Source organism: Dunckerocampus dactyliophorus, chromosome 21 (assembly GCF_027744805.1).
Source record: "Dunckerocampus dactyliophorus isolate RoL2022-P2 chromosome 21, RoL_Ddac_1.1, whole genome shotgun sequence".
NCBI lineage: Eukaryota > Metazoa > Chordata > Actinopteri > Syngnathiformes > Syngnathidae > Dunckerocampus > Dunckerocampus dactyliophorus.
Genome location: NC_072839.1, coordinates 14,655,796 through 14,681,001, shown reverse-complemented (window position 1 = coordinate 14,681,001; position 25,206 = coordinate 14,655,796). Strand labels below are relative to the sequence as shown.

The 25,206-nt window shown below is 42.3% G+C and overlaps 1 protein-coding gene across 7 annotated transcripts in view; it reads left to right on the top strand.

Annotated features, from left to right (window-relative positions):
- LOC129173795 (dipeptidyl aminopeptidase-like protein 6) overlaps positions 1-25,206 on the top strand; it is a 117,332-nt gene that overhangs the window by 31,270 nt on the left and 60,856 nt on the right. The window contains exon 1 of one of the 7 annotated variants that reach the window (XM_054764932.1): positions 7,072-7,229. The exons of 4 other annotated variants lie outside the window; for them this stretch is intronic. In XM_054764932.1, the coding sequence (XP_054620907.1) occupies positions 7,113-7,229 (117 nt within the window). In that variant the 5' untranslated portion in view covers positions 7,072-7,112. Of the gene's footprint in view, positions 1-7,071; positions 7,230-11,742; positions 12,462-18,176; positions 18,408-25,206 lie in introns of those variants that run through there. 2 more of the 7 variants (XM_054764938.1, XM_054764933.1) reach the window with 2 other exon arrangements.

Genomic DNA, 25,206 nt, shown 5'->3' with positions numbered 1-25,206 from the left:
TTCTAGCAGGACTAGAGCATAGTAGAGATTTTTCCAGATTTTTTTTGCGTGTTATTGTATATGTTTGTGTTGTCACAGGACTGGAACGTGATATAGCATTTGGATTTTTGTCAGGTTATTGCGTACTTGAGGCAAGTGATAGCCTTTTATAGCGTGTTTTTGGCAACATATAAGCATTTACATGAAAAATTTAACTTATGCTGAAATGATCGGGTTTTATAGAGTGATTGTGTATTTTAGCAGTGCTGAAGCACACAATATTGACGTTTTTGATCATTTTTGCAGATATTTTTGGCAGGTTGTTGTGTATTTGAGGCAAAACGACAGCCGTTGGTATGTCCTAGCGGGACTAGTGCACACTATCAAATACTTTTCATTTTTTCACATTTTCTGGCAGGTTATTGTTTCAAGCAAAATGATAAAAACATGGTTTATAGCATGTTTTATACTGTATGCCTTTGGTTGACTGTAATGTTTACATGATACAATATAGTGTTTTCATGCTAGACTATGGCTCTTTTTTTTTTGGAAGATTACCATAGTTTGCATTTCAAGGGAAATCACAGCATTTTGTAGCGTGTGTGCGTTTGTGTGCTCTCACAAGGCTGCATCTCAGTGTAGCATTTTTAACACCAGGTTATTTTGTATTTGAGGCAAAATGATAGTATTTCAAATCATGTTTTCTGTATTTTTTACTTTTTGGCAAAACATAGCATTTATATGATCAGACATGGTGTTTCTTGGGAGATTATTTTGTATTTGTGTGTTCTAGCACGCAATATAGATGTTTTTTTCCACACATTTTAGCAGATGAGTTTGTGTTTTTGTACGATATGTTTACAGGACTCATGCTGCTGGAAAAGTGCTGCATTTGAACTTCACAAACTGTTTTTCTGTTCAGCGCGAGCCAGAAGCTACATGGGCTGCTCGGTCGGCACACGAGCTAGCCAGCCGGAGTGGTGTGTTGCTTTTCTGTCACAAATACAAAGCAGTCGTGCATTTAAATGAGTACAAGTGAAATATTGTCACGCCGCATCGAGTTGACTTGATTATAGTTTGCAGCCTGGCTTGGTGTTTCTTGTCAAAGCGAAGGAACACGTTGCTGACTGTGCACTTTTGCTTGCTCTCCTGTGTAGCAGCAGCAATTGCTTCTGTAAGAGACTCTCACATTAGACGTCATACGGAATTTGAACACTCAGTGATGTGATTCTTGCACATTTCACGGCGTTGTATTTTATTTAAGAGTGAAATACGTGAGCGTATTGATTCTCTTTGTGAAAACAGATCAAATATGAAACGCGTTCACCTTTCTTCTCCTAAAAGAAATCAATAATTGCTTAAAATCCACATTTCCCCCCCCCCCCCCAAATAGTCATTCACCTTTGTGCATGATCCGTGCGAGGGGAAAAAGCCGCGTGGACAAATGGATTAAATGTATTGATTTTTATTATTTGTGGCTTGGCTGTATCAGGCAAAGCTGTGAAAACAAAACATATTAAGAAGGCATTAGCTATAGAAGTGCATGTGTGGCTGTGAGTGTGTGTTCCTGTGCGTTCCTGAGGCATCTGTTGACGTGAAACGCGTTCAAGCCATCAGCAAAAATGCACGTTTGCACTCTCCCCCTGGAATTTTATTCATTACAGCTGTTAGACCGGCAACTTTGGCAGCTTTTCTGCTTCTTTATGGCAAATTGTGTTGATTAGAAATGCATTAAACCTCTGTGTTGCGCTTTACATTTAACGTTAGATCCACCTGCACACATATTAGATACACCTGCACAGTCTACTGAGATCCAATACAAAACCTCTGTTGGAAAAAAACAGCTTTTTACAAGGATAATGATGCTCACTCTTGCGGTTTGTTATGACTGTTGTGGTGTGGAACTGCACTGCATCATATTGAGAGCTGTTTGTAATATTTGGACCCTCTCAGGCAGCCAAGTAAGGTACCCAAAATGTTAAACAGCCACAGTAAGCTAGCAAAACAGCAATTATCTTTTGAAAAGCAGAATTGGTGATGCAAGTCTTGTATTGGATTACATCCGCACGTGCAGGTGTACCTAATGAAGTGTCCAGAGAGTGTATAATAAAAAGTCATGGCATTTCTAGTTGAGTTGTCCTCAACTAAAAATGTGTTTGGGCCCGGGCCGTGTATGGGGGACATGTGGCGTCGACGTGAGCAGACAATTTGTCAACTTGTGGCCTTTTAAACTTTCATATCTCAGATTTTTTCACTCTATCAGCTGCTGGCGTCTGGCTGAGCGACCAAAAACCACAAATCAACCCCTCGGGAGGACTCCCCCCAGCCCCCACCCCATAGGTGAGAGCGTTCACGCATGGTCAGCAGCAAAGATAACTGAGATGTCTTCTTTTTTTTTCTCAGCTGTCTGCAAACCGTCTTTGTACGCTTTATGTGTGCACAACGTGTCAGCCGCTGACCTCCTCCTTTCCTTTCTATATTTCCCTCTAACTTTATCTCGGCTGTTCCAAATAGGATTGTGACTCAATCCACCACACGCTCCGCATCACTCGGCCGCCTGGTGTAAAACTAACATTAAAATGCTGTTGAAACTTGACTTATTTATATGACTTATAGTCAGTAATTCCTATCTGAAAATGTGCCAAAAATAGCATTGGGTACTTGAATTAAGACACATTTTGTGTCCATGGATTGCCTGGAAGTGTAATTCACCCATTTCACCACTAGGTAGAGCCGTGACGGGGCACATTTTGTTGTTGTTTTTTGCATTTTGACTGCTGATAACTCAGCGCAGGCCTGCGGCACATTCTAGCAATGAAATGAAACCAGAAAGACGGAAAAAAATGGGGAGAAGTGGAAAAGAAAAAGTCAAAATTTTCATAAAGTAGGGCTGCAACTAACGATTATTAATCTGCTTAATCAGCTTTTTCCACATTTTCCTAAAATGACAACTTTTAGTCGTTTTGTTTCTCATATTCAAGCTTTTTTAGTTGGATAGTGGCTTGTTCATTGTTCATTGTTGCAGCTGCACCATTAAGACTAATTACAATACATGTTGTCACCTGGAACACAAAGTTCAGTCTAAATAGAACATCTTTTAACAAAATGTAGAAAAAGTGAACGACCTCCCCAAAATGTTTGTCTAAGTTGAGGATGCAGTCGCCACGCTTTGACGGCAAAGTGATGGCAGGTGCTGCAGCGAGCAGCTTTTAATTGACTGTTTAATTTGAAGTCCATCAGCGTCAGGCCTCAGCGCCTTCAATCGCTCTCTTGTCATTCACAACAAGCCCGGCAGAACCTCAGCAGCAATATGAGCTGCCAGGACTTCTCCCTTTTTAAATCCAGCGCAAGTAAAAGCTATCGTGTTTGAAATTGCTGTTGCGGAATCCCGGTGACACTTGCCGCGCGCGTGGACTAAGTTGCAAATTGGGTTCTTGTGGTCCAGCAGAGGCGAATGTGGCGCTGAGGGCCAGATTGATCCCCTCGGAGCGCGGCCCCGCATTGGAGGCGGAGGTTTATGACAGCACTCTGGCTGAAAAATGGCCCCCATCAGAGAAATGTGGCGGTAAAAATTCATGGCTTCTCGCTTTTTCTCGCACCTGAGGTCCCCCCCCTCCTTTTTTCTTTGCTTTCATGCTGCTTTCTACCAATCGCTGCTTTTCTTTTTCTCTGACAAGGGCAAAGCTCGCTGGCTGACGTCTTCGCCTGTACATCTTCCACATCGCGCTCCCTGTCAGTGTGATTTTTATTCCATTTAAAGGTTACTTTCACTCTTCGTTTGTTCAACCGGGCCAGAATATGTTTCAAGTGTGGAAAATAAAATGATTGTTATGAAGCGCAAAGGTGGAATGGAGGCAACTGTGCTCTTGTTTGTTGAAGACGTTTCACCTTTCGTCCAAAAGGTTTCATATCTGACAGTCTACACACACGCCTTCACCGTGACGCCCAGCGTTATTGGATTCATCTTCTTGCCTACAAGAGGCTTAACTGGTGCTGTTTTTTCTGACTCGTAAGATGCTACATAAACACAACATGCCAACTTGACTTGTTTGGCAGCTATAAACATGCTACGTGGGATTCACCATGTTTACACTGTATCTGGATCTGATGTGGATTGAAACTTGGTTTGACATGACAACCAATCTGACCCTTCATACACCACAAATGTTACGTACACCGAAAAATCCAGGTTAACATATCCAAAACTGCTGACGAAAAGGTGGATTTTGTTAGTTAGGAATTGGCTGCAAAAGGTTTTGTCAAAGCTTTCTGCTGTTTTTAGGAATATGCTGCAGAATGTGATTTGAAGACTGTTTATTTTTGTAGTTTTTAGGAATCTGCTTCAGAAATACTAGCCAAAGTGTTTTTCTACTGTTTTTAGGAAGATGCTGCAGAAATGTTATTTGAAGAGGTGGTTTTTTATGACATTTTTAGGAATTTACTGCAAAAACACGAACCAAAGAGTTTTTCTGTTTTTAGAATACTGCTGCTAAAACGCTTGTCGAAGCATTTTCCACCTTTTTTTGGAATCTGCTGCAAAAACACAAGCCGAATAGTTTTTCTGCGTTTTTTTAGGAATCTGCTGCAGGAACGTTATTTGAAGCGTTTTTGGGGCTATTTTTAGGAAACTTCTGCAAAAACGCTAGCCAAAGAGGAGTTTATTTGCTATTTTTAGGAAACTGAGAAAGAAAACACTAGCCAGAGTTTTCTGTTGTTTTTAGGAAGATGCTGCAAAAATGCTGGTCGGAAGAATTGTTGGCTGTTTTTTGGAATCTGATGCAAAAATGCTTGTTGAATAGTTGTCAGCTGTTTTTAGGAATCTGCTAAAACTCTAGTTTTTAGCTGTTAAAACACCAGCCAAAGAGTTTTCTGCTGTATTTTTGGAATCTGATGCAAAAACACTAGTCTAAGAGTTTTTGGTATTCTGTTGTTTTTAGGAATCTGCTGCAAAATGCTTGTCAAAGAATTGTTGCTCCTTTTAGGAAGGTTTTGACCTGCATTAAATGTTCTATTTGCGCCTTGGTGGTGTTGTCAGCGTGATGGTACTCAACCATGGGTGGCTGGCGTGGTGTCCATGATGGAGGCTTTAGAGGAGCTTGGAGGATGGTGATGCCGGTTTGGTCCGGAGAGACGCAGCGTGAGGCACACTAGCATGAAATGAGAATGCAAACCGTCATAAATCACTGACGGGGATGGATGCTCTGCAAATGTGAAGTTTTCTTACATGGAACGCCATCAATATTGAAGCTAAAATGAATGTTTGACTGATGTTCCCTGCTGAGGATGTAAATGTTTAGCAAATTGCAAATGCATGTCCATTTATGGCCATTTGCATTTCATAGAAACATACACCAACAGGCCACAACATTAGGTACACCATCCAGTGGGATCCTTGCAAAGACAATCAACAATGTTATTTATGATTGTGGTTAATTAGCATCATACTGACATCTGTTTCTAATATTTAGTCCTTCTCATGTAGCTAAATAATAACCAAAATTTGAAGTGCAAGTAAAAAAACACACAGATTTTACAGCAACACCACTGCACAATACTGCCCTCTAGTGGTTGGCTGCGGATTTACGTTTGATTCAATGTACGTAGAAAAGAATTCATGACTAGCTCTGTCAATATTACATGATAGAATAATAAAAGAAGTCACCACTTCATCCATAAAGCTGCCTCACATCCATGCTCCACCAGATTAGACACATTGTTTATATCTTCTTCACGTTGAGGACACCTTAAATCATACAACCTCACTTCTCTTCCTGCACATTCATCTTTTTTTTTTATTACATTTTGTGCTTCTGTGCCACAGTCACATGGATACCTTTTTCAAAATGTATTTACAGAAAGGAAATCCAGGGTAAGACATTTTGCAACCGGGTAAATTGAGTCATTTGGCGACTTAATCTGTTTAGGAAGTTGTCTGTGTTGGGAGATAATTCACAACAGCGCTGTCAATTTTACTACAGGGACCAGACTACCCGGGCCTGTTTTTCTTTTTGGATCTTTTCCCAGCATGCTTTGCTTGTATTGTTAAGAGTTCAGCATCTTGTCAAGCAGATATTTTATTGAACTCGTGCAGTTATTATTTATATTGTAACATGAAAATGCCTCCACCAATCAGGATCGTTGTCTTGGATTTTAGTGTTAAAATAATACATCTCTTTTTGTGATGGCAAAAAACCCAAACAATAGGTAACAAGCCTATGTATGACACAGCACTATGCGCCGGATGCACTATGACAGGAACACTCTGCTGTTTTTAAGCATTTCTTACAATAATGTTGGTCAAAGATCCTCTATATAGCAGGACAGCTCTAGTGTTTTTAATAATGTACTGCAAAAACGCCGGTCAAAGATTGTTTACATGGCAGGAACGCTCTTCTGTTTCTAAGGATGTACTGCAAAAACGCAGTGTCAAACAAAGATCTTCTAAATGCCAGAAGAGCTCTGGTGTTTTTAAGCATTTACTGCAAATATGCGAGTCAAAGTTCCTCTATATTGGAGGAGCACTCTGCTGCTATTAGGGATGTACTGCAGTAACGCCAGTCAAAGATCCTCCATGTGGGCAACACTATGCTGTTTTTAAGCTTTTACTGCCAAAATGCTAGTCAAAGATCCTCAAAACTGGTGCGCTCTACTGCTCGTCAAAGAATCTTCTATCGGACAGGAGCACTCTGCTGTTTTTAAGGATGTAGTCAAAAGATCCTCTAAATGACAGGAGCGCTGCTGTTAAGTATGTCCTGAAAAATCAAGTGAAAGATCTTTTCTATCAATAACAATATAAAATACATGACTTGATACAAGAATGACAAGTAAAATCATCTGATAGTTTATTTTTTGTGTGTTTTAAAAGTGCAAAAGCTTGGCAGAGAAAAGTCGATGTGTTGTAGTGTGCTACTTTGTCCACATGAGGGCGCTGTTGCGCTGCACTAAACTGCAGTTGTCCACTGTGTTCAATTTGCGCTCTCCACTTTATCCTTTGTTTTTCTTCTCGGCAGTCTGGCGGAAGAGAGCAGAGTTGCCTGCTGGATTACTTTTGTCTGTTTTTTGGGGGGAGAGTGGGGAGTCAAAAAGGACCCTCATCCTTCTCTTATGAACTTTACCTATCGACTGTCGATGCCATGACGTCACTGTGCCAGCGGTGTAAGGTCGACACCAACAAATCGTTTCACGCCCCTCGGGAGATGCGCCATCTCCTTCAGCAGCATCATCCTCCTCATCAGGACGAGAGTCTCTCTGTAAGACACGCGTGTGCTTGTCCACTTCAAAGATACACATTGTGCTTGTGTAATGCCTGAATGCAATATTTTCACCTTTTGACATTCAAACTAGTAGTGGGCTTTTTTTTCAATTGAATTAAGTTGGGTGACCATTATTGCATCATTAGATTACATTATAATGCAGTACAATACAAAATATTTTTTTAAATAGTTTGAGAAGTGCCGTTGTGTATAACAAGTAATTATGGAGCTCTCCGTGGTTCTGAAACAACCGATGGCGACAATTGCTGTCCATGGTGTGGATCTCGCGAAGTGATGTGTTGCTAGCTGTCCATGGTGCTGAATCACAGGTAGTGGCGTTGTGGTTGCTGTCCATGGATTTTAAACGGAAGCAGTGACTCGATGGTCGCTGTCCATGGTCTGAAATATGTTGCCGAGTGGCTGCTGCTTTCTTTTTGCACTTACTGAGTGCACCTGCACACACTGTTTTTCATGATGCAGTGCACCGCTGCAAACAACAATAATAATTGTACACTTAGTCCCAGAGTGCAAATGTTACATGTTGGTCTTTATCATTCACATGCCATGTGCAACCTCTCCATCTCATCTTGTAAAACTGAGTATAAGAACACAATCCCTCGCTTGATGTGCTACATGTGTTTTATGTATTTTTTTGTATCAGTTTTATTGTTTTGTACTTGTTTTGTGCTCCTGTTGTACTGTATAGAGAATCTTTGACTAGCGTTTTCGCAGGAAGTGCTTAAAAACAGCAGAGTGCTACTGTCACAGAAGATCTTTGGCTAGTGCTTTTACAGTCGGCACTTCAAAACAGCAGAGCACCCAGGTCGTATAGAGGATCGTGGACTCGCGATTTTCCAGCAGGCGCTTAAAAACAGTAGAGTGCGCCTGTCATATAGAGGATCTTTGACTACCATTTTTGCAGAATGTCCTTTAAAAACAGCAGAGTGAAAGCATTCCTCTTGTGCATATATTGCATTTTTAAAATGTCTTTCAATGGGAATTAATTGAGGAAAAGCAGGGCAGTGACTTTTTTTGTCTCATGTTGTGGAGGATTAAATATTAAAAGACCATCTTCTCCAAGATTAGATCCAAAAAGACAATCCTTTCCATCTTTATTCCATTTTATTGTCGCAAAAAGATAAATTGTCATTTCAAGCTTTAGCAGGTTTTGTAGAAACTAGAAGGTCCTAGAATGCAACGGATAAAACCTCGCTAATCCCTTCATGTAGTCTTGCAGGATTTCACAGGTGTTCTCGTTGGGTCTGAGCACACATGTAAGCCTCAGGTTAAAAAAAAAATGCAGTTTGATTTTGACATGAATAGAACATGAGGTTGATTCATTGACTGCCGCTGCCGTCTTTGTTGGTGCGCTAAGTCTGAGCTGAGCTGAAATCAATGCAAACGGTGATTTATGCTCCTTCTTCATCAGTCCTGTCGTGGGACGCTCTGCACACAGGTGGATCTTTTGTCGGATTGGTTCTCGAGCCCGGTGAGCCGGTGGTGGTGGAATGTGCCGAGCATAAGTGCCATTCACGAGTTGTGGATCATCACAGCATATCATAGCAATTCCCAATTACAGCACAAGAATGCCCCCTGGTGGCTTATTGGAGGCTTGGTAAGCAAATGGAAATTTTAATTTGATGTGATCGCTTCTTTTTAGTGTTGAATATTTACAAGCATTTTTAAAATTAAATTTCACAAATAGTTGTGGTTTAATAAATATATCATGACTCATGAATAATTGATCCTGATGTTCAAAGAAGCCAAAGCACATTTTTTTATATTAAATGTAGTCCTTCTTTATGAATTGTTGTGAAATGATTAATTTCTGGGAATAAATATGAATAGAAACATTTGATTTAATTGATCAATTAATCACATTTCTTGAAAAGCCCCCCTTCTGGTTCAGCCCGGGATTTTAATATTTTATTTGGTCTCGACCTTTCAGGTTAATTAGACTTCTCCTCGGGTGGCGTTTAGCTCGGTAAGGTACAAAAAAAAGAAGTAGAAATGGGAAAGTACTTTAGCAATCACAGGTTTCATCCCTGTGGTGTCATTTTGGTGTTTTTTCTCTCCCTGCAGAGTAAACATCTATTTTCTTTCTTTTCTTTTGGTTTTTGTTTTGTTTTGTCTCAGTCTGGTCCAATCAGCACGCTGGTAATGAGGCTCAGGAGAGAGCTGGGATTCAGACCTGTGACACTGTGTGTGTGTGTGTGTGTGTGTGTGTGTGTGTGCGTGTGCGTGCGTGCGTGCGTGCGTGCGTGTGTGTGTGTGTGTGTGTGTGTGGTTCAAGTCACGTACATTTATTTTTCACAGCCAACTTGTCACACTTACTCTGCGGTCTAATGGCTTGGCGCCTGCACTTTGCATTAAGAGGATGCGGAGGAGCAGATAAAGCCACGCAACTCACACACACACACATGCACACACACACACACACACAGGGAGGAAAAATATTTCTCATGAGTATGGTCCATGAGAAGGCAGCGCTCTCAAATCATCCTATTTCTAATAAAAAATGATAATGGTAATGATGATTCTACTATCAATGTAGTATCATAACATTGATATCTGAACACGTTATCACATTATCATTTGCCCCGACTCGGAGTGTTAAACCCACTCCACGTGTAAGCAGACCTGCACACAGTAAAAGCTTAACGACTTCTTTACGTAGCGACGCTAAAACGACCGCATCAAGTTTAATGTTGGCAAACATGGCCGTGGAAGCTACTAAAAGTCAAACCTGCGTGAGTCCTCACGATACATTCGCTTGCCGAGCACCAGCGCATGGCCTTGAAGGTCCCCTATTATGTCCAAGTCACGTTTTAAAGATGTGCTAACAGTAATGCATGCCCTTAAAGCCCACTTATGAACACCAAACATGAGAAAATTCTATCATCCCCCTCACTTTTTGAGAGAAGAGGCACTCGCACACTTCGCTACACATCTTAAAATTAAACCTGTATTTGCCAACTTCACCCGGGATCTGCGAGTTTGATTATGTTATTTTCCATCAGCGACGAATCTAACCTAGCATGATGCTAGTGTAATGTTAGCACGAGGAGTGCACGAAAATAATATGCAAAGGGTTTGCTAGAGACCTACGTAGCGTCACACCGGCTGCTCGGAGCATGTGTCCGAATACAGTGCACTTTGCTGGGCCACAGTAGGTCGCCCCCCTCCGCTCGATACTCCGGTTCTCCTGATAGTAGTGATGTGGTAGTAACGCCATGATATTTGAGTAGGACAAATCAACAGGTACAGTTGGTCACATCCTAATTTGTTCCAGTCTGTCTTACCTCCAGGTGTGCACAAAATACAGTTAATGAAAATTTAAAATGTAGATATAATCTCGATTAATATTAATTATCTGGATTATCTGGATCATATGGGTTTTGAGAAGCAGGAAGTTATGGTATTGGTTGGAAAAAAAAAGATGTCATGCATCTGTAGTTGGCACCAAAGCGAGCATACAGCAGCTATGGTAGTGCTGCTAACGTTTGTCCCACTTCTTTCATCTTACGTTGTTGTATGTGATATATGGCAACTACTATGTTGACAAATGTATATGTAAAATGTGGTTCTTGGAGACACAAACACAGCTCATTAGCATTAAAGCTACACGCACATCATGCGTTCACTCCCAGCATGTGTTTCCCCTGCGCACGCACGCACGCACGCACGCACGCACGCACGCACGCACGCACGCACGCACGCACGCACGCACGCACGCACGCACGCACGCACGCACGCACGCACGCACGCACGCACGCACACACACACACACACACACACACACACACTAAAAAGTGTGTTCCCATAAGCAATTTTAAACTGTTTAGATTCCAGCAACAAGGCTACATTTTGGACAACGCGCTTCAAATACACTATTGTGGCACCTCTTAGACGTATTTAAAATTGTTGAAAAATAGGACAATAAGCGATGTAACCATAGCAACTCATGTCGCCATGCCAGCCGTTATAGCACATCCAGGATGGCCGCTTCCGTCGTCACATTGCACCTCAGTAGTAAACAGGAAGCGAGCAAATTAAAGATGGAGAGTGTGTGTGTTCATGCCATCAACACATTTCCTTTTACTTTTCATAATTCATAATGACACGCATCCGCGATTGCTAATCATCCTCCTCCTCCTCCTCGGCTGCTGGCTGATCAAAGTGGACACGTTGGGATGTGCGGCGTGTGGCCCGCTGATGAATTATGCAAAGCGGGCAGGGCAAAACGCCCGACTGCTTTATTTATCGCCTGGAAGCTTTTACTAACCACAGCAGGTTCACGCTAAAGAAAGGGGGGGTGGGCGGGGCTAAAAGCCTTGTGAGCACATGCTTCCTCTCCGTGTCATGTTTAATAGACACATCATGGCCTCGTGTAGCGCTTCAATAGGAGGAGGCGGGGGCTTCTCAAGTCAAGACCCTGAGATTGTCTTGTTGGAAGTCGCCTCGCGACGCCTCCAGTGCAGTGGAGCGTCAAAGGGTAAAATTCTGAGCATGTGTTTGTCTTTTTAGCGTCACGTATTCCCCAAGAAGCAGCAACGGTTAACTTCTTTTTACACTTGCAACAGTGTGACTATGAAGCTGTTTTTATTACTTGTAGTACCAGTATCTTGATGTAACTGTTCATTTTAATAAGGCCTAACTTCTTTTTACACTTATAACAGTGTCACTATGTAGATACGTTTTAATATTACCAGGGATGAACTTCTTTTTACGCTTGAAAGTTATTGAGGTGACTTAAAGAGGCGTTTCCGTGGCCACAATTTGACCCCGGGTTGGTTTCTTTTTATTTGCATTAGTTCCTGAATTGTTGTGAACAAATGGTCTCGTTGGAGCAGTAAAAATGATCAACATAGCGCCCGCCTGTGCTGGAAGTCTCAACTTCTTCCTGCTGCCCGTCTGGCGCCTGACTGGCAGCAACAGATGGCGGATGATAACAACTTGGCGTAAAATGAATTCCTATCGCCGGGACTCTTCTTCCTGCTTCGTCCTCCCAGCCTTGCGTCTTTTTAACACATTGCCATCCAAACCGAGCTTGGATATATTTAACATGTAAGGCTGATTTGGTTGTGCAGGTGTACCTAATGAAGTGTCCAGTGAGCATCATGACCTCGGAGGTGAGGTGAAGTTCTCTCTTGTCACCACTAGAGGCTCTCCTGCTCCTGTTGGACACTTCACAGCACCATGAAGGACGCATCAAGCCATCCACAAGCTGTAAGGAAGTATACAAGTATAAAGAAATACATACTTGGGCTTTTAGTTGTGAAGATGTACTCGTATATTTATGGCACATGTGCCAACAAAACATGTATGTTATTGCATTTCCACATGCTGTGGTGATTTTTATATTTGCACAGTGGAAATGACTTTGCATAGATTTCTACAGCCGTTTGCACAAGGCAGTTATCGTTTTGTATCATCAATCTATTATTTATCACTCATTTTGTTTCCTAGCCATTCCTCAGTAAAAGGATCACTTCAATAATGAATATCAACCACAGTGTCTGCCATCTTTTGAGGAATTGTTGCTTTTATTATCATCACTCTTGCTTCACCAAGCTTTCTGACAAGCTGCTGACAAGCACACCATCTTCTCTCTTGACAAAACACCTTTGTGTCGCCTCTTACAAACTTTTGGCCACGTTCCATTCCGCTCAGGCACGCTTGGAGGAAAAAAAAACCCCCAAAACTCTTTGAGATGCACGACTTAAACACGGAAACTCTCAGGGGAGCTTCTCACTTGCAGAATGTGTTTTTGTGCCTGCACAGGAAGTGGAACATTTGTGGGTTTGGGTTTGTTGTGAGCGTGGGGGCTACATATTCATGTCATTGTGCTTTTTTTTTTTTTTTTTTTTTTTTTTTAAATAATGAAACTGCATAAAAACGTTTGTGCATTGTTTGCAGTGGAAACATCACGGCTGTAGTTTCTTCCTACATGGACTTTCAAACTGTGCTACGTGCACTAGATACATACGAGTCATGAACGAGTCCTTCAAAACTCGTACCATCTTTACTGAATGAGGAATCACGATTACTTTTTGCCATTAACTCATTCACTTACTCTCACCCCTGCTACCGCTAGCTAAATTGAAAGAGGTTGGAAAAGATTTGAGTTTCACTGACTCATTGGTACCTGTTGTAGATTCGAGTTTCACTGACTCACGGGTACCTGTCCTAGGTTCCAGTTTCACAGACTCACAGGTACCTGTCCTTGATTCGAGTTTCACTGACTCACGGGTACCTGTCCTAGGTTCGCGTGTCACTGACTCACAGGGTACCTGTCCTAGGTTTGAGTGTCACTGACTCACGGGTACCTGTCCTAGGTTCGAGTGTCACTGACTCACGGGTACATGTCCTAGATTCGAGTTTCACTGACTCACGGGTACATGTCCTAGGTTCGCGTGTCACTGACTCACGGGTACCTGTCCTAGGTTCGAGTGTCACTGACTCACGGGTAGCTGTCAAAGATTCGAGTGTCACTGACTCACAGGTAGCTGTCAAAGATTTGAGTGTCACTGACTCATTGGTACCTGTCGTAGATTCGAGTTTTACTGACTCATGAGTACCTGTCCTAGGTTCAAGTTTCACTGACTCACGAGTACCTGTCCTCGGTTCGAGTGTCACTGACTCACGAGTACCTGTCCTAGATTAAAGTTACACAGATGGTTTTGGATCTCATAAGGTGTAGGTGTACCTAATGAAGAGGCCAGTGGTGGTATTGTGTTCATCCACTGATCCGTTAGACTCTCGCCTTCTGCCCAACATGGAATTGCTCTTCTTCCCTTGACCTCAGGACCATCATCATCATCCTCAGCATCATTTGCTTCCTTCCTCCTGCCATTTTTTTTTCTTCGACACCTTTTGACCCGTCGTTCTCGCTCTATCGCGCCGGACCAATTGAAGTGTGACATCACACGAGGGACCTCGAGGGGTCGAGGCTGATATGGGCTTGCCTTGACCTCCCGGTTGTCAAAGCGGAGACGACATCCCATAATGTACAGCAGCCAGATGAATAAACGAACCAGCGCGAGAACCTCCTTGTTTCTCACACACACGCACGCACACACACACACACACACACACACACACACACACCTCTAGAACCAGTCAGCGGTCCATAACAAACGACCTCATGCTTTTTTTATTTGTTCTGAATCCATACGGTCCATAATGGCGAGCTCGGGATGAATGTGCCTCGCTTTTGGCGCCCGTTTGTGAGGAATGAGTCTCAGATTTGAAGCGAAGGCAAACTGCTGAAGAAGTACTGCTGCTTGGAGTAGTAGTAGTACTAGTAGTAGTATTAGTACTGGTAGTAGTAGTACTGGTAGTAGCAGCAGTAGCTGCGGTGCAGGAATGGAACACGATATGTACTGGAAGGTTGGCAGTGTTGTGACAGAAAAAGCTCTACTGGTTGCTCACGTGTGTCTGTTGACATTAGCAGAAAGGAATACCGTAGTAATTGTTCTGCTTTTTGTTGCCTCAGTGCCCCCCCTACTGTTGCGAATTAGAACTGATGTTTTTTGACCACTGCTAATGCGCACTGCTGTGATACAAGACAATCCCTGCCTTAGTGTGAGTGACCGGTGTGTGTGACAGAAGGAAAAGCTCTGATACGCGTGGAGAGAGGGGATGTGGTGGTGGTAGTTTTGTGAGCTTAGACATTTGCATTGTGAAAAGATAACAGTTTGAAGTAGTGATTAAAAATGCCATATCGACCAACCCCCTTTTTAAAAAAAAAAAAAACTGCTCCCCGGGTAACTTGGAGTGTGTGAGTGACGGGAAGAAAAGCTCTGATCAGCTTGCGCCTTGTGTAGATCATTCCATGTGTTTCTGGTGTAATAATGTCATCTAATAATGTCCGTTTATGATGAGCAATCTGGCTATTCCATTTCATTTTCATTCCCAGTGATTACGAGTGGCGCATCAAAGACGGTGGCGACGCGGGCTGGTGATGTCTCACTGTGAGCACATCAATGATTCATGCCTTTTTCTTTCCAAACAAACATGGGATGGCACGCTGCCTTGTAAAGCTGGATGGGACGGATAAAGGGATGGATGGATGGATGGATGAATAAAGGAATAGTCGGATGGATGGATGGATGGATGCTTCTCATGCTGGCTGCAGCGCGATGGCGCAACAACATGATGGCTTTGATTGTCTGCCTTTCATAACGGCGTCCTGCATTAATGCAGAGCTTGCACAGATGCTGGAGTGCAGAGGAGTGCCACTACACGCCGCACGCATCACTCAATCGATGCTGTATTGAGGGCCTTGGCACGGAGGGAATAATGGCTACATATGCCCACGCATGGGCGTTTTCCACAACTTTCCAAATCCTACATGTGAGCTCATTTACACGAAACCTGATGAAATATAAGAATAATAAGAAAAAGCAGACTTAGTGTAAGTAGTCATGTTGATTTGTTGCCTCTTGAAGCAAATTGAGGCAAAACGGTGCACAATATGATTCAGTTTCAACTACAGTGAACCCCACAGGGAGTCCTCATTGTTGCCCCACTTCTCTTTTTACGAAAGGGTGAAAATGTGTCCAAACATGCACCCCTACTGTGTTGCCTGTGCTCTTAGTTTTCCGCACATATACGCCACATGGTGGCGCTGTTATTAAACCCCGCAAGTCAGATTGAGTTGAAATTTCTCACACGGCTCAAAAGCACAAAATGCACTTTGCCGAAATGCCCCGAAATTTGGCACACGCCTTTCAGGGACCGACAAGCACTTGTGTCGAATTTGAGCAAGACTGGATAGAAAAACATGGCCGCCATCGAGCAAAACACCAAACTATAATCATTGACATGTATGCTAGCATGTATTTGACTACAAACGGGAACTGCCCCCACTCGAGAAAGCTATTTGTTTTCCCCTCGGCGATCGTAACGCTTGACATCCGCCGCACACTGAGCATTGATAATAACTTCCTGCGGGTGTGCGGCGCCATCATGTCAAGCACACGTTTTGTATTTTTCTCGTCACGTCGTCACGGCGGCGCGTCACAGGAATGAACAAATGCCGTTTCCATGTGATTAAATCTTTTTCAAGTGATTAAAGTGGCTTTTTATTGTAATGAGGTGGAGCCCTCGGGCAGGAAGATTCTTTAATAGAATATTCAAAATTTAAATGAGATCATTGTGGCGATAATTCATCTGCATGCATGCATGACATTAAAAAAAGGCTTAATGATAAAATATATTGTTTTAAACGTCTGTATGTGTGTGTGTGCGTGTGTGCGTGCGTGCGTGTGCAGGGGAAACACATGCTGGGAGTGAACGCATGATGTTCTAAATATGAGTGATCACAAAGCAGCACAACATGGACGCCCACATTGTTTGCACTGTCTGATGAAGATGTTTGCAATTAATCATCCTGCACTGGCTGAAGATGAGCTTTTTTTTTTTTTTTTAATCATCAAAAGTGACGTTTTTAAATAGAGTGCTATTTAAAAACAGTCTAATGATCGTTTGTGCAAAATCACCTAATGTGTCTGCTAAGTTTTAAAAAGTAGTGTATTTCATATCATAGCATCAAGAATACCAGACATTTACCAATAAAAATAAATAAATACATTTAAAAATAAATGAAAGTGTCTTTAAATGAAATGAATTTAAATAAATTAATAATGAATGAATGAATGAATTAAGTCCTGAAGTATATTGATGTAGCGGGGTGATTTACAGTGTAGCCATGCTAACATATAACAACAGGACAAAATCATATAAAATGTTATTTTAAACATTACAATAAGTAAAATACTAAAACCATTAGAAAAGTGATGAATTATTAAGAACTCCTTTAAGAATGAAAACTCTATTCGTTTAACGTCGGTCGTCGTCTCAACAGACGCACCTTTCAGACAAACATTGTCTCAAACGACTGAACTATCGAAAGTATCGATATTTTGATTTGAGAATCGATTTTAGAGCATGACGAGCTGGTATCGGAAGTATCGATATTTCAGTCTACTACTACTACTACATTCGTCCCTCGCCACATTGCAGTTCGAATTTCGCAGATTGGCTCTCATGGTTTTTCAACAGTATGTAAATAAATCATGCTGTGTCGTGGTTGATTGTGGCCTTTAAGTCCAAAAAAATTCATATTTAAGCAAATTTTACATTCTTTTTGCCAAAACTAAGCATTTTCAAACAACGCACACGAGCATGATTCTTATGTCTTAAATGTCTTATTTACTCTTGTTATGTCCACCAAATGGGTAATATTTTGTAAAGGTGACTATAGGGGTGTTATGTCATGTCTGGAGGGCTCTAATAATTTAAAAAACTCTATTTAGAAGCTCGTAAACTACAAATATATTTGATTTATAAATAAGGAATCCTGCTTGGTAGAAATTCCCTGATCACGGTCGAGTCTGGAAGCAGTTAACCGTGATAAACGAGGGATTACTGTATTGTGATGGATCTCCCTCAATGGCAACATCCAACATCCAACATCCTGTCTCTCCTCCTTAAAGCTGCTGTTTATCGTCCTCCTCGGCCTTCTTCCACACCAAACTCCTCCAAGCTTGCTTTGTGCACTGGGAAGACAAAAGTGTCATCCCCGAAGTGTAAGCTTGTCACTTCATGGATCCTTTGGCGTTTTGTTTTCGCCTCCCCGTCTCAATCAGCCCAGGCGGCCATGTTGGCGCTCTAATGGCTGAATAAACAGTTTAGCACTGATTGTTCCCCGTGCGGCGGCTCATTCGCAGGTGTTGAATTACCTCCGCTCGCTTATTAGCTTACCTTCTCATCACACGCGGATGCACGAGGGCGTGATGCTGCAGCTGCTGCAGTTCATGTGAGGACTCTCCAAAGTGAAAGGCCAGCTTGACTGTCTCCGGCCTCCATTAGCGCTGATTATTAATGCTGCTGGAGTTTGGAGATGCAGGGGCTGATGTTGTTTGTGTGCGCTGGCAGGGAGCTAATGGTTCTGGGTGGGGCGGCGGCTGCTGTTAAAAAGGGAGAGACGCTGATGGGCCTGGTCGAGCCAGAACATCTGCGGCGTCAAGGGGGCACGGGACGGCGAGCGTGAGCTAACGGGTTAACGCTACAATGATGTTTGAGCATCCGCTGGGGACACCGCTGGGGACGCCGCTTGGCCTCGGGAGGAAGCCGTCCAGGGTGGAGACGGCCAAGAGGTTCTGGAGGGTGAGGTGTCTCCGTTTCTTGTCGGCCACTTCATTAGGTACACCACCAAAACGCTCATTATTGTGGTAGCGAAGAACAACATCTTACTGTCTGTTTATAATGTTAATGGTTTAGTTTATTTGCAAACATGCTTTAAAAAGTTAGCATTTGCACAATTCAACATGTCTGAAAAGGAGGTGGAAGAAGCAGCGACCCTTCTCCGTGTGTCAGCATTTACTGCTACTTTGTTTACTTCCTGTGTTTACCACTTTCATTTCTAATGGTTGGCATCGATGTGCTTGCTTGCGGCAGTCAGCAGGTCTAAACATGAAGATGAAGGCTCGCCTGACGTGATTGGAAGCGAACAAATCTAACGGCACTCGTTAAAGATGCCTTTCAGGTCCTTCCATGGCGCTAATGAGGCTAACTGATCAAAGTCAGCGCTTGTCAGTCTTGTTCAGGAAGCCAAAGTCTCTAATAGGAACACACCACCTAACCAGTCCATCAGTTCATCAATCTGCAGTCCTGAATCTTGATTCTTCGTCGCAGCGAGACCTTTTGTGCTTTGGGGAAGGACGGCGGACACAGAAAAGCATGCGTGGCTGTTGTGCCATGGCAGCAGTTTTACCAGAACACATCCAGATGATCGTTTTTCACTTCCGGCGAGTGGAGAGTGTCCCAAAAGAAATTGTATTTTTGACACACAGCTCGCTCTCCCCCCTCCAAACTCTACTGCCTTTGTTCACTCGCAACAAAATGAACTCACCACTAATGATCACGTAAAATGATCCATGAGCATTTGGATTCATGACGCTGTGGCAGCAACTATGGTGCTTTCAAGGGCCGCTGAATAAAACGCGACATCACAATGCTTGGCGAAAAACATTGTCGGTAGGGTGACCATAAAACAAGGACGCTCTGCCCACCAATGATACTGGAAATTTACTCAAAGATGCTTTCATAATGTCATACATTTAAAGTATGCCTCCTCCGTATGGAGAACCCAGTCATCCCTCCTTTATCACGGTTAATTGGCTGCAGACCTGACTGTGATAAGTGAATTTCCGCAAAGTAGGATTCCTTATTTATGAAAGGAATATTTTCACGTTAGAGCAGTGAAAACTTGTTTACAACCTTCGAAATACACTTTTTAACGTTATTAGAATGAAACATGAAACATGAAATAACACCCCTATAGTCGCCTTATTACCCAATATAGCAGACATAATGAGACTAAATAAGACATTAGACAGATAAATAAGACTCCTGTTCATGTGTGTTGCAGTAAATGTGTTCCGGATGTGTGGAGGGCAGGAAGCGACGGTGGGGTTCAGAGTTGAGTTTTGATTTAGGAGTGGATTATGTCCACAACAGTAGCCCATGTTGTTGTTCTGATTATTATGATGATGATTATTATGCCTGACGCTTGGATGCCTCATGGAACTTTACAGTAACATGACTGACATCTAGTGACCAGTGTAGAACACTACATATGTCACTCCTTCCAATGCTTCTTCTGAATCCTCAATTTAGCCATTAAATACCTAAAATGCTTTTTTTTTTACTAATAATTGGCCATATTCAACCATGAAACTGTGGTGAGGGACAAGTGTATTACAAAATCCACTTCTCAATACAGTATGTTTATGTGTAAAATATCTGTTCCATAAGTTTCAGTGGTGCAAAAATAGCTTTAAAATCCCTGAAAAGATGATATGATAGAAATAATGTCTCTTCTATACTAGAAAAATTGGCCTGTAAGAAAATATTAGCTCCGTTTTGTAAATATATATATTAAAAAATAATAATAATATTAAGTATATTAGCAAATCCATTAAAAATGTAAGAAACATTTAATGAAAAATGTGTTGGTCCAATGAAAACAGGACACCTTAATTATCAGTGCAGCATAAAAACACTGAACATGTACCAACTGTGGGCTGCTACGTGTATGCTGTACATTTACCCGCTCAGGGGAATGAGATGTGTTTTCTGTGCATCACCTTTATAGAGAATGGATTTATGCTCATGGGTTACTTTAATTGGAATATGCTTGACAAAGTTCCATTCAGTTAAATCAAATGTTTACATTTGCATGATTCTACAAGTCTGAAAAGAAGTAGGAAGAAGCAGAGCTTATTTAATCCAAGCCCGGGTGGTGATAATTGCATGAGAATAATAATAATAATAATAATAAGTCGTACTGATGCACACAAGGCAGACAAGCTTTGTAAAAGAACAAAGCAGGTTTATTAAAGCTTTGGCCTGCCAGAACCTTCAAAGTTTTCCATTTTCTTAAAAGGTTCTGCCAGCAGAAGTGAGGTTCTAATGAAACTCCAAGCACCAAAATGCCAGCAAGTCAATACGGGATCCCTGCAGGGACAATCACTTTCAAAGCCTCCAAGAAAAGCCGGCGTCCGCTGCTGAATACAGATGCGCTCGCAGCACACCACCCGACCGGGCTCTCAGAACCTAATCTGGACTTGAATCAGGAGCGAGTCGTGACGCGTCCTGTTCCTTTCTCGGAGCTGCCATCAATCTCGGCACGGCGGGCTTTTCGCTTCAATTGGGGCCGCATCACTCATGTCGCCGGGCGCTCACCGAATCGCTGCATCGACCCGCTAAGTTGTACTCAACCCCACTTGACTCCACTCCATCAGGGCGCCGCCGCAGCAGAAGCGGGCCTCCTGCGCCCGTGTTTACATTTCCCGTACTGGCCTGGCTGACGACACGCTGACTCTCCTTCACCTTAGTGACAACACCACTTATTTAAAGCGCTCCTAACGACTAAACGCCACTTTATTGACGTTACTTGTGTTCTCAGGTCTAAAAGCTTTATTGACATTTGTTGTGTTTTTTGCTGCTTGTTGAAGGGCGCTCAAGTTGCCTCCGTTAATGATGATACAACCTTGGATTTCAATGAAATGCAAATTCATCCTTACAAAACATCTTTTTCCCATTTGCTGAAAGGACATTTCAACACTGCGTTGTTTGGAACCACAGCGTAGTGTGTCACGTAGCTTGTGTAGCGTTTGTCCCTGTCATCTTGTTTAGCGGCGCTCCCTTTTGTGTAGCGTGTCACGTTGTCATTTTGCATCCAATATGCCCAGTCAATGAGTGTGTATGGTGTAGTTGTTCACATTGTGTCGCATCACCTGTCAGTCGTACTGTGCAGTGTGTCACATTGTGTTGTGTAGTCCTCCTTGTTTCGCAGTGTGTCACATTGTCACACAGTAGTGTGTCACATTTTGTTGTCTGTCCCTTTTTATTTTTTGTAGCGTGTCACATTTTTTGCAATCTGTAGTCGGTCCATTTCTGGTGTACATCATAGTGCATCTCACTGCGTAGTGTGTCGTATTGTGTTGCCTGTCCTGCTCGTATTGTGTTTCAGTGTCGCATTGTGCAGTGTGTCATGTTGTGTTAGTTAGTCATATAGTGTAGTGTCCCATTATGCTTCCGATTGTGTAGTGTTACACTGTGTTGACAGATTTTGTAGTGTCACATTGTTGCATCGTGCATGTCACTGTGTAGTGTGTCACGCTGTATTGTCTGTACCTGCCCTGTTGTGTACTGCACTTGATTGTGAAAGGTATCAACACATTGTTGAAATGGTATTGTGTAGTTGTTCACATTGTGTTGCCTGTCAGGGTCACACTGGTGTAGCGTGTCATGTTTACTGTATAGTGTGTTACACAGCACCTGTAGTTGGGAGGGCAACATTGTGTTGCATCGTGCACATTATTGTGCACTGTGTCACATTGTTAGTATATTGTGTAGATTTTCCACAGTTATGTTGGGCATATCAATGTGTAGTATGTCACATAGTTGTGTAGTGTGTAGCACTGCTTGGTCTGTCTATGTAGTGTCGGTTTTCAATGGTATTGTGTAGTTGTTGCCTGTTATATTAGTGTAGCGTGTCATGTTACGGTGCATATTGTTTAGTATAGTGTGTTACATTGTGTGTCCAGTTGCTAGGGTGACATTGTGTTGTATACTACTGTGTAGTTTGTCGCGTGGTGCATATCGTTGTGTATTGTGTCGCATGACTGTGTAGCTTGCCCATTTGTTCATGCAATTGGTTGGAAAGTGCATGTTGTGGTATGTCATGTAGTGTGCAAGTGTTGCATAATGTAGTGTTTCACACATGCGTCTTCCTTTTTAATGTGCGACAATGCAGCGCCTGTCATTGCGTGGAAGCGTCCTGTTGTGTAGTGTTTCATGATTTAATAGTCAAACTGTTAGAGCCAACGTTGCTGCTGTTTCAGTACGCGTGGTCTTGAACGCACCACACATTTCGTGTACTTTTAAATGTTTTTTTTGTTGTTTGTGCTTCATCGTGTATTCATACGCGCACCAGCAGATGTTAATAATGCAAAAAAAAAAAAAGTAACTCTAAATATAAATTCCGCAGCACCAAAGGGGGCACTGGATAGGATTTAGCAACACTTTGCGGTTGTGGGCCGTTTGTAATTGTTGGAGGCGCTCATTTCCAAAGCAAGGCCTGACTTATATGTCGGCATCAAATATTTATGTTTTAATGGTGACGATAACGAGCGCGGCCGAGTTAATGGCACATTTGCCTCCCTCGCTGGAGATGGAAATTAGACCTTCCACAACTTGAACATTTGCAGTGTTGAACGTGCATTTGGACCAAATATCTAATATTGTAAGTGTGAGCGTTTGTCTTTAAATGTCAGTGAAGAGTGATGATGTTGCTTTGTTGTGTTTTAGTTGAAAAGAATTCAAACAGCAGGCGCCGCCACGACTTTGTGTGACTTTTTTGGAATTGCGATCGCTTCTCAGGCCAAGAAATGCTCGCCCCCAGCAGGCGGCATCCGTGCGCACGCATCGGCCACAGGCATTTATTTGGCGCCTGCCGACTGTGCGGCCGCAGATAACGGCGGAATTAGCCCTTGGCTGACAGCTGCTAGCACATGTTGAAGGCGGCAGGCGGCGACCCGCCCAAAGTCCACGTGCGTGCGCGTGAGCAACGCGATACTTGGCAGCTAGCGTGCAGCTGCAGGTTGCACTATGCTTGGCTCCTGTTTTGGCACCTAAGAACGCTAATTATCGCCTCCTCGCTGTTGCCTTTCATGGAGGACGGGGGCAGCTCAACTTCCTCTTGAGCCTCCATCCAGTAGTTAGTCCTCCAGCCCGGCGGGGGGCGACACCCTCTGTGATCATTCACCTGTGCTCTGTTCCTCGCCTACTAGTCTCGAGTACACGGCGCACGTTGACATTTGCACGCCATCTTCCTCTAAGCAGGAGGCGGAGTCAAGCAAAAGACTTTGATGTGTGAATAATAACAATAATGATATTAATGTAGTCATTTTGACATGATTATTGTAGTAATAATACAACATATAAGTTGGATATGCTAATATTGTCGCGCAATGAAGGTGTTTAAAGACTTTGACATTGAACTCGGCAGCAAAGCGGATCCAGAAAAGGTTGACTTTGATAATGAATTGCAGCTTTGGGAGGGGGGGTGTATTTGCTTTGTCTTTTGTCAGAAAAAGCAGTCCTCCTCAGCCACGTTCCTCCTTATCTTGTCTTCAAAGGCGGGAGAGGTTTTTAATGAGTTATTTTATTGCAGGCTTGCAGCCACAATTCCCCTGCCGACCGTCTCACCTTTTAATATTTCCACACCGTCATCCCCTGGCCTATGCTCGCCACACACCCCAAATACCGAGACTGTGCTCGCCTTTCCTCTTTCCAGCTCTTTGACGCTGATTCTTAACTCGACATTCCTGTGCTGCTTTGTTGTTGTTGCCGCCGCTCGCCTTAAAGCAGGGGTGGGCAAAGTGCGGCCCGAGGGGCCAATTGCGGCCCATTGCTTGTTTTTTTACTGGCCCACAGCACATTCAAATAATGTAATTTAACAGGAAAACGAACAAAAACAGCAAAAATCCTCAGTAATTTTACAAGAATAAAATCAAAATATGAAGAGAAAGAAGTTATCATCTCGCGTGAAGAAGAATAATGTCATTTTAGTGGCATAGAGTTGACATATTGCAGAAAAAAGCTGTAATATCATGAAAAACAACAAAGCTGTAAAATTAGGCTGTGGGAAGAGAATCAAGAATAAAGTCAAAGTGTTATGGGAATAAAATCCTAATTACGAGAAGAAAATTGACAAAGTCAAAATAGAAAAAAACTGATGTAAATGAAAGAGAATAAATTCAGAATATGAAGAGAAATAAATCTATTTTAATGAGGAAAAAGTGAAATACATTAAAGAAGCTATTAAAGAAAAAAAATATATTTTTTTATGACTATTTTTTATGACTAACAATAATTTTGGGGAAATAAGGCTGTGGAAAAAGTTACAAATCTACAAGGATAAAGTCAAAATCTGGGAATAAAGTCATAGTTACGAGAAGAAAATTGACAGGGAAGTTGAATTAGTTGGCAAATGGAAAAAAAAAACAGCAGCAAAAATGAAAACTGCTGTAATTTTAAGAGAATAAATTCAAAATATTAAGAGAAAAACAGTATTTTATTGAGGAAAGCCCTCTTTTTAGTAGGATAGAATATACAGAAATATTTCAGATAAAATATGCCATTCTTTAAAAGTTGTATTATGACAAACAATAAAGTTATAATTTTGGGAAAATTAGGTTGGGGGGGAAAAAGTTATATTAGCAGAATAAAGTCCATAATATGAAAAGAAAAAATTCATTTCAAACATTAGGAAGAAAGTTGAGTGCAAGGGGCACGAGTACAAGTCTTATTCATTTATGCCTTAAATGTTTTCCTGATCTCTTATGTCTGCTGTATTGGGTAATAGGGGGTGTTATTTCATGGCTAGAGGGCTCTA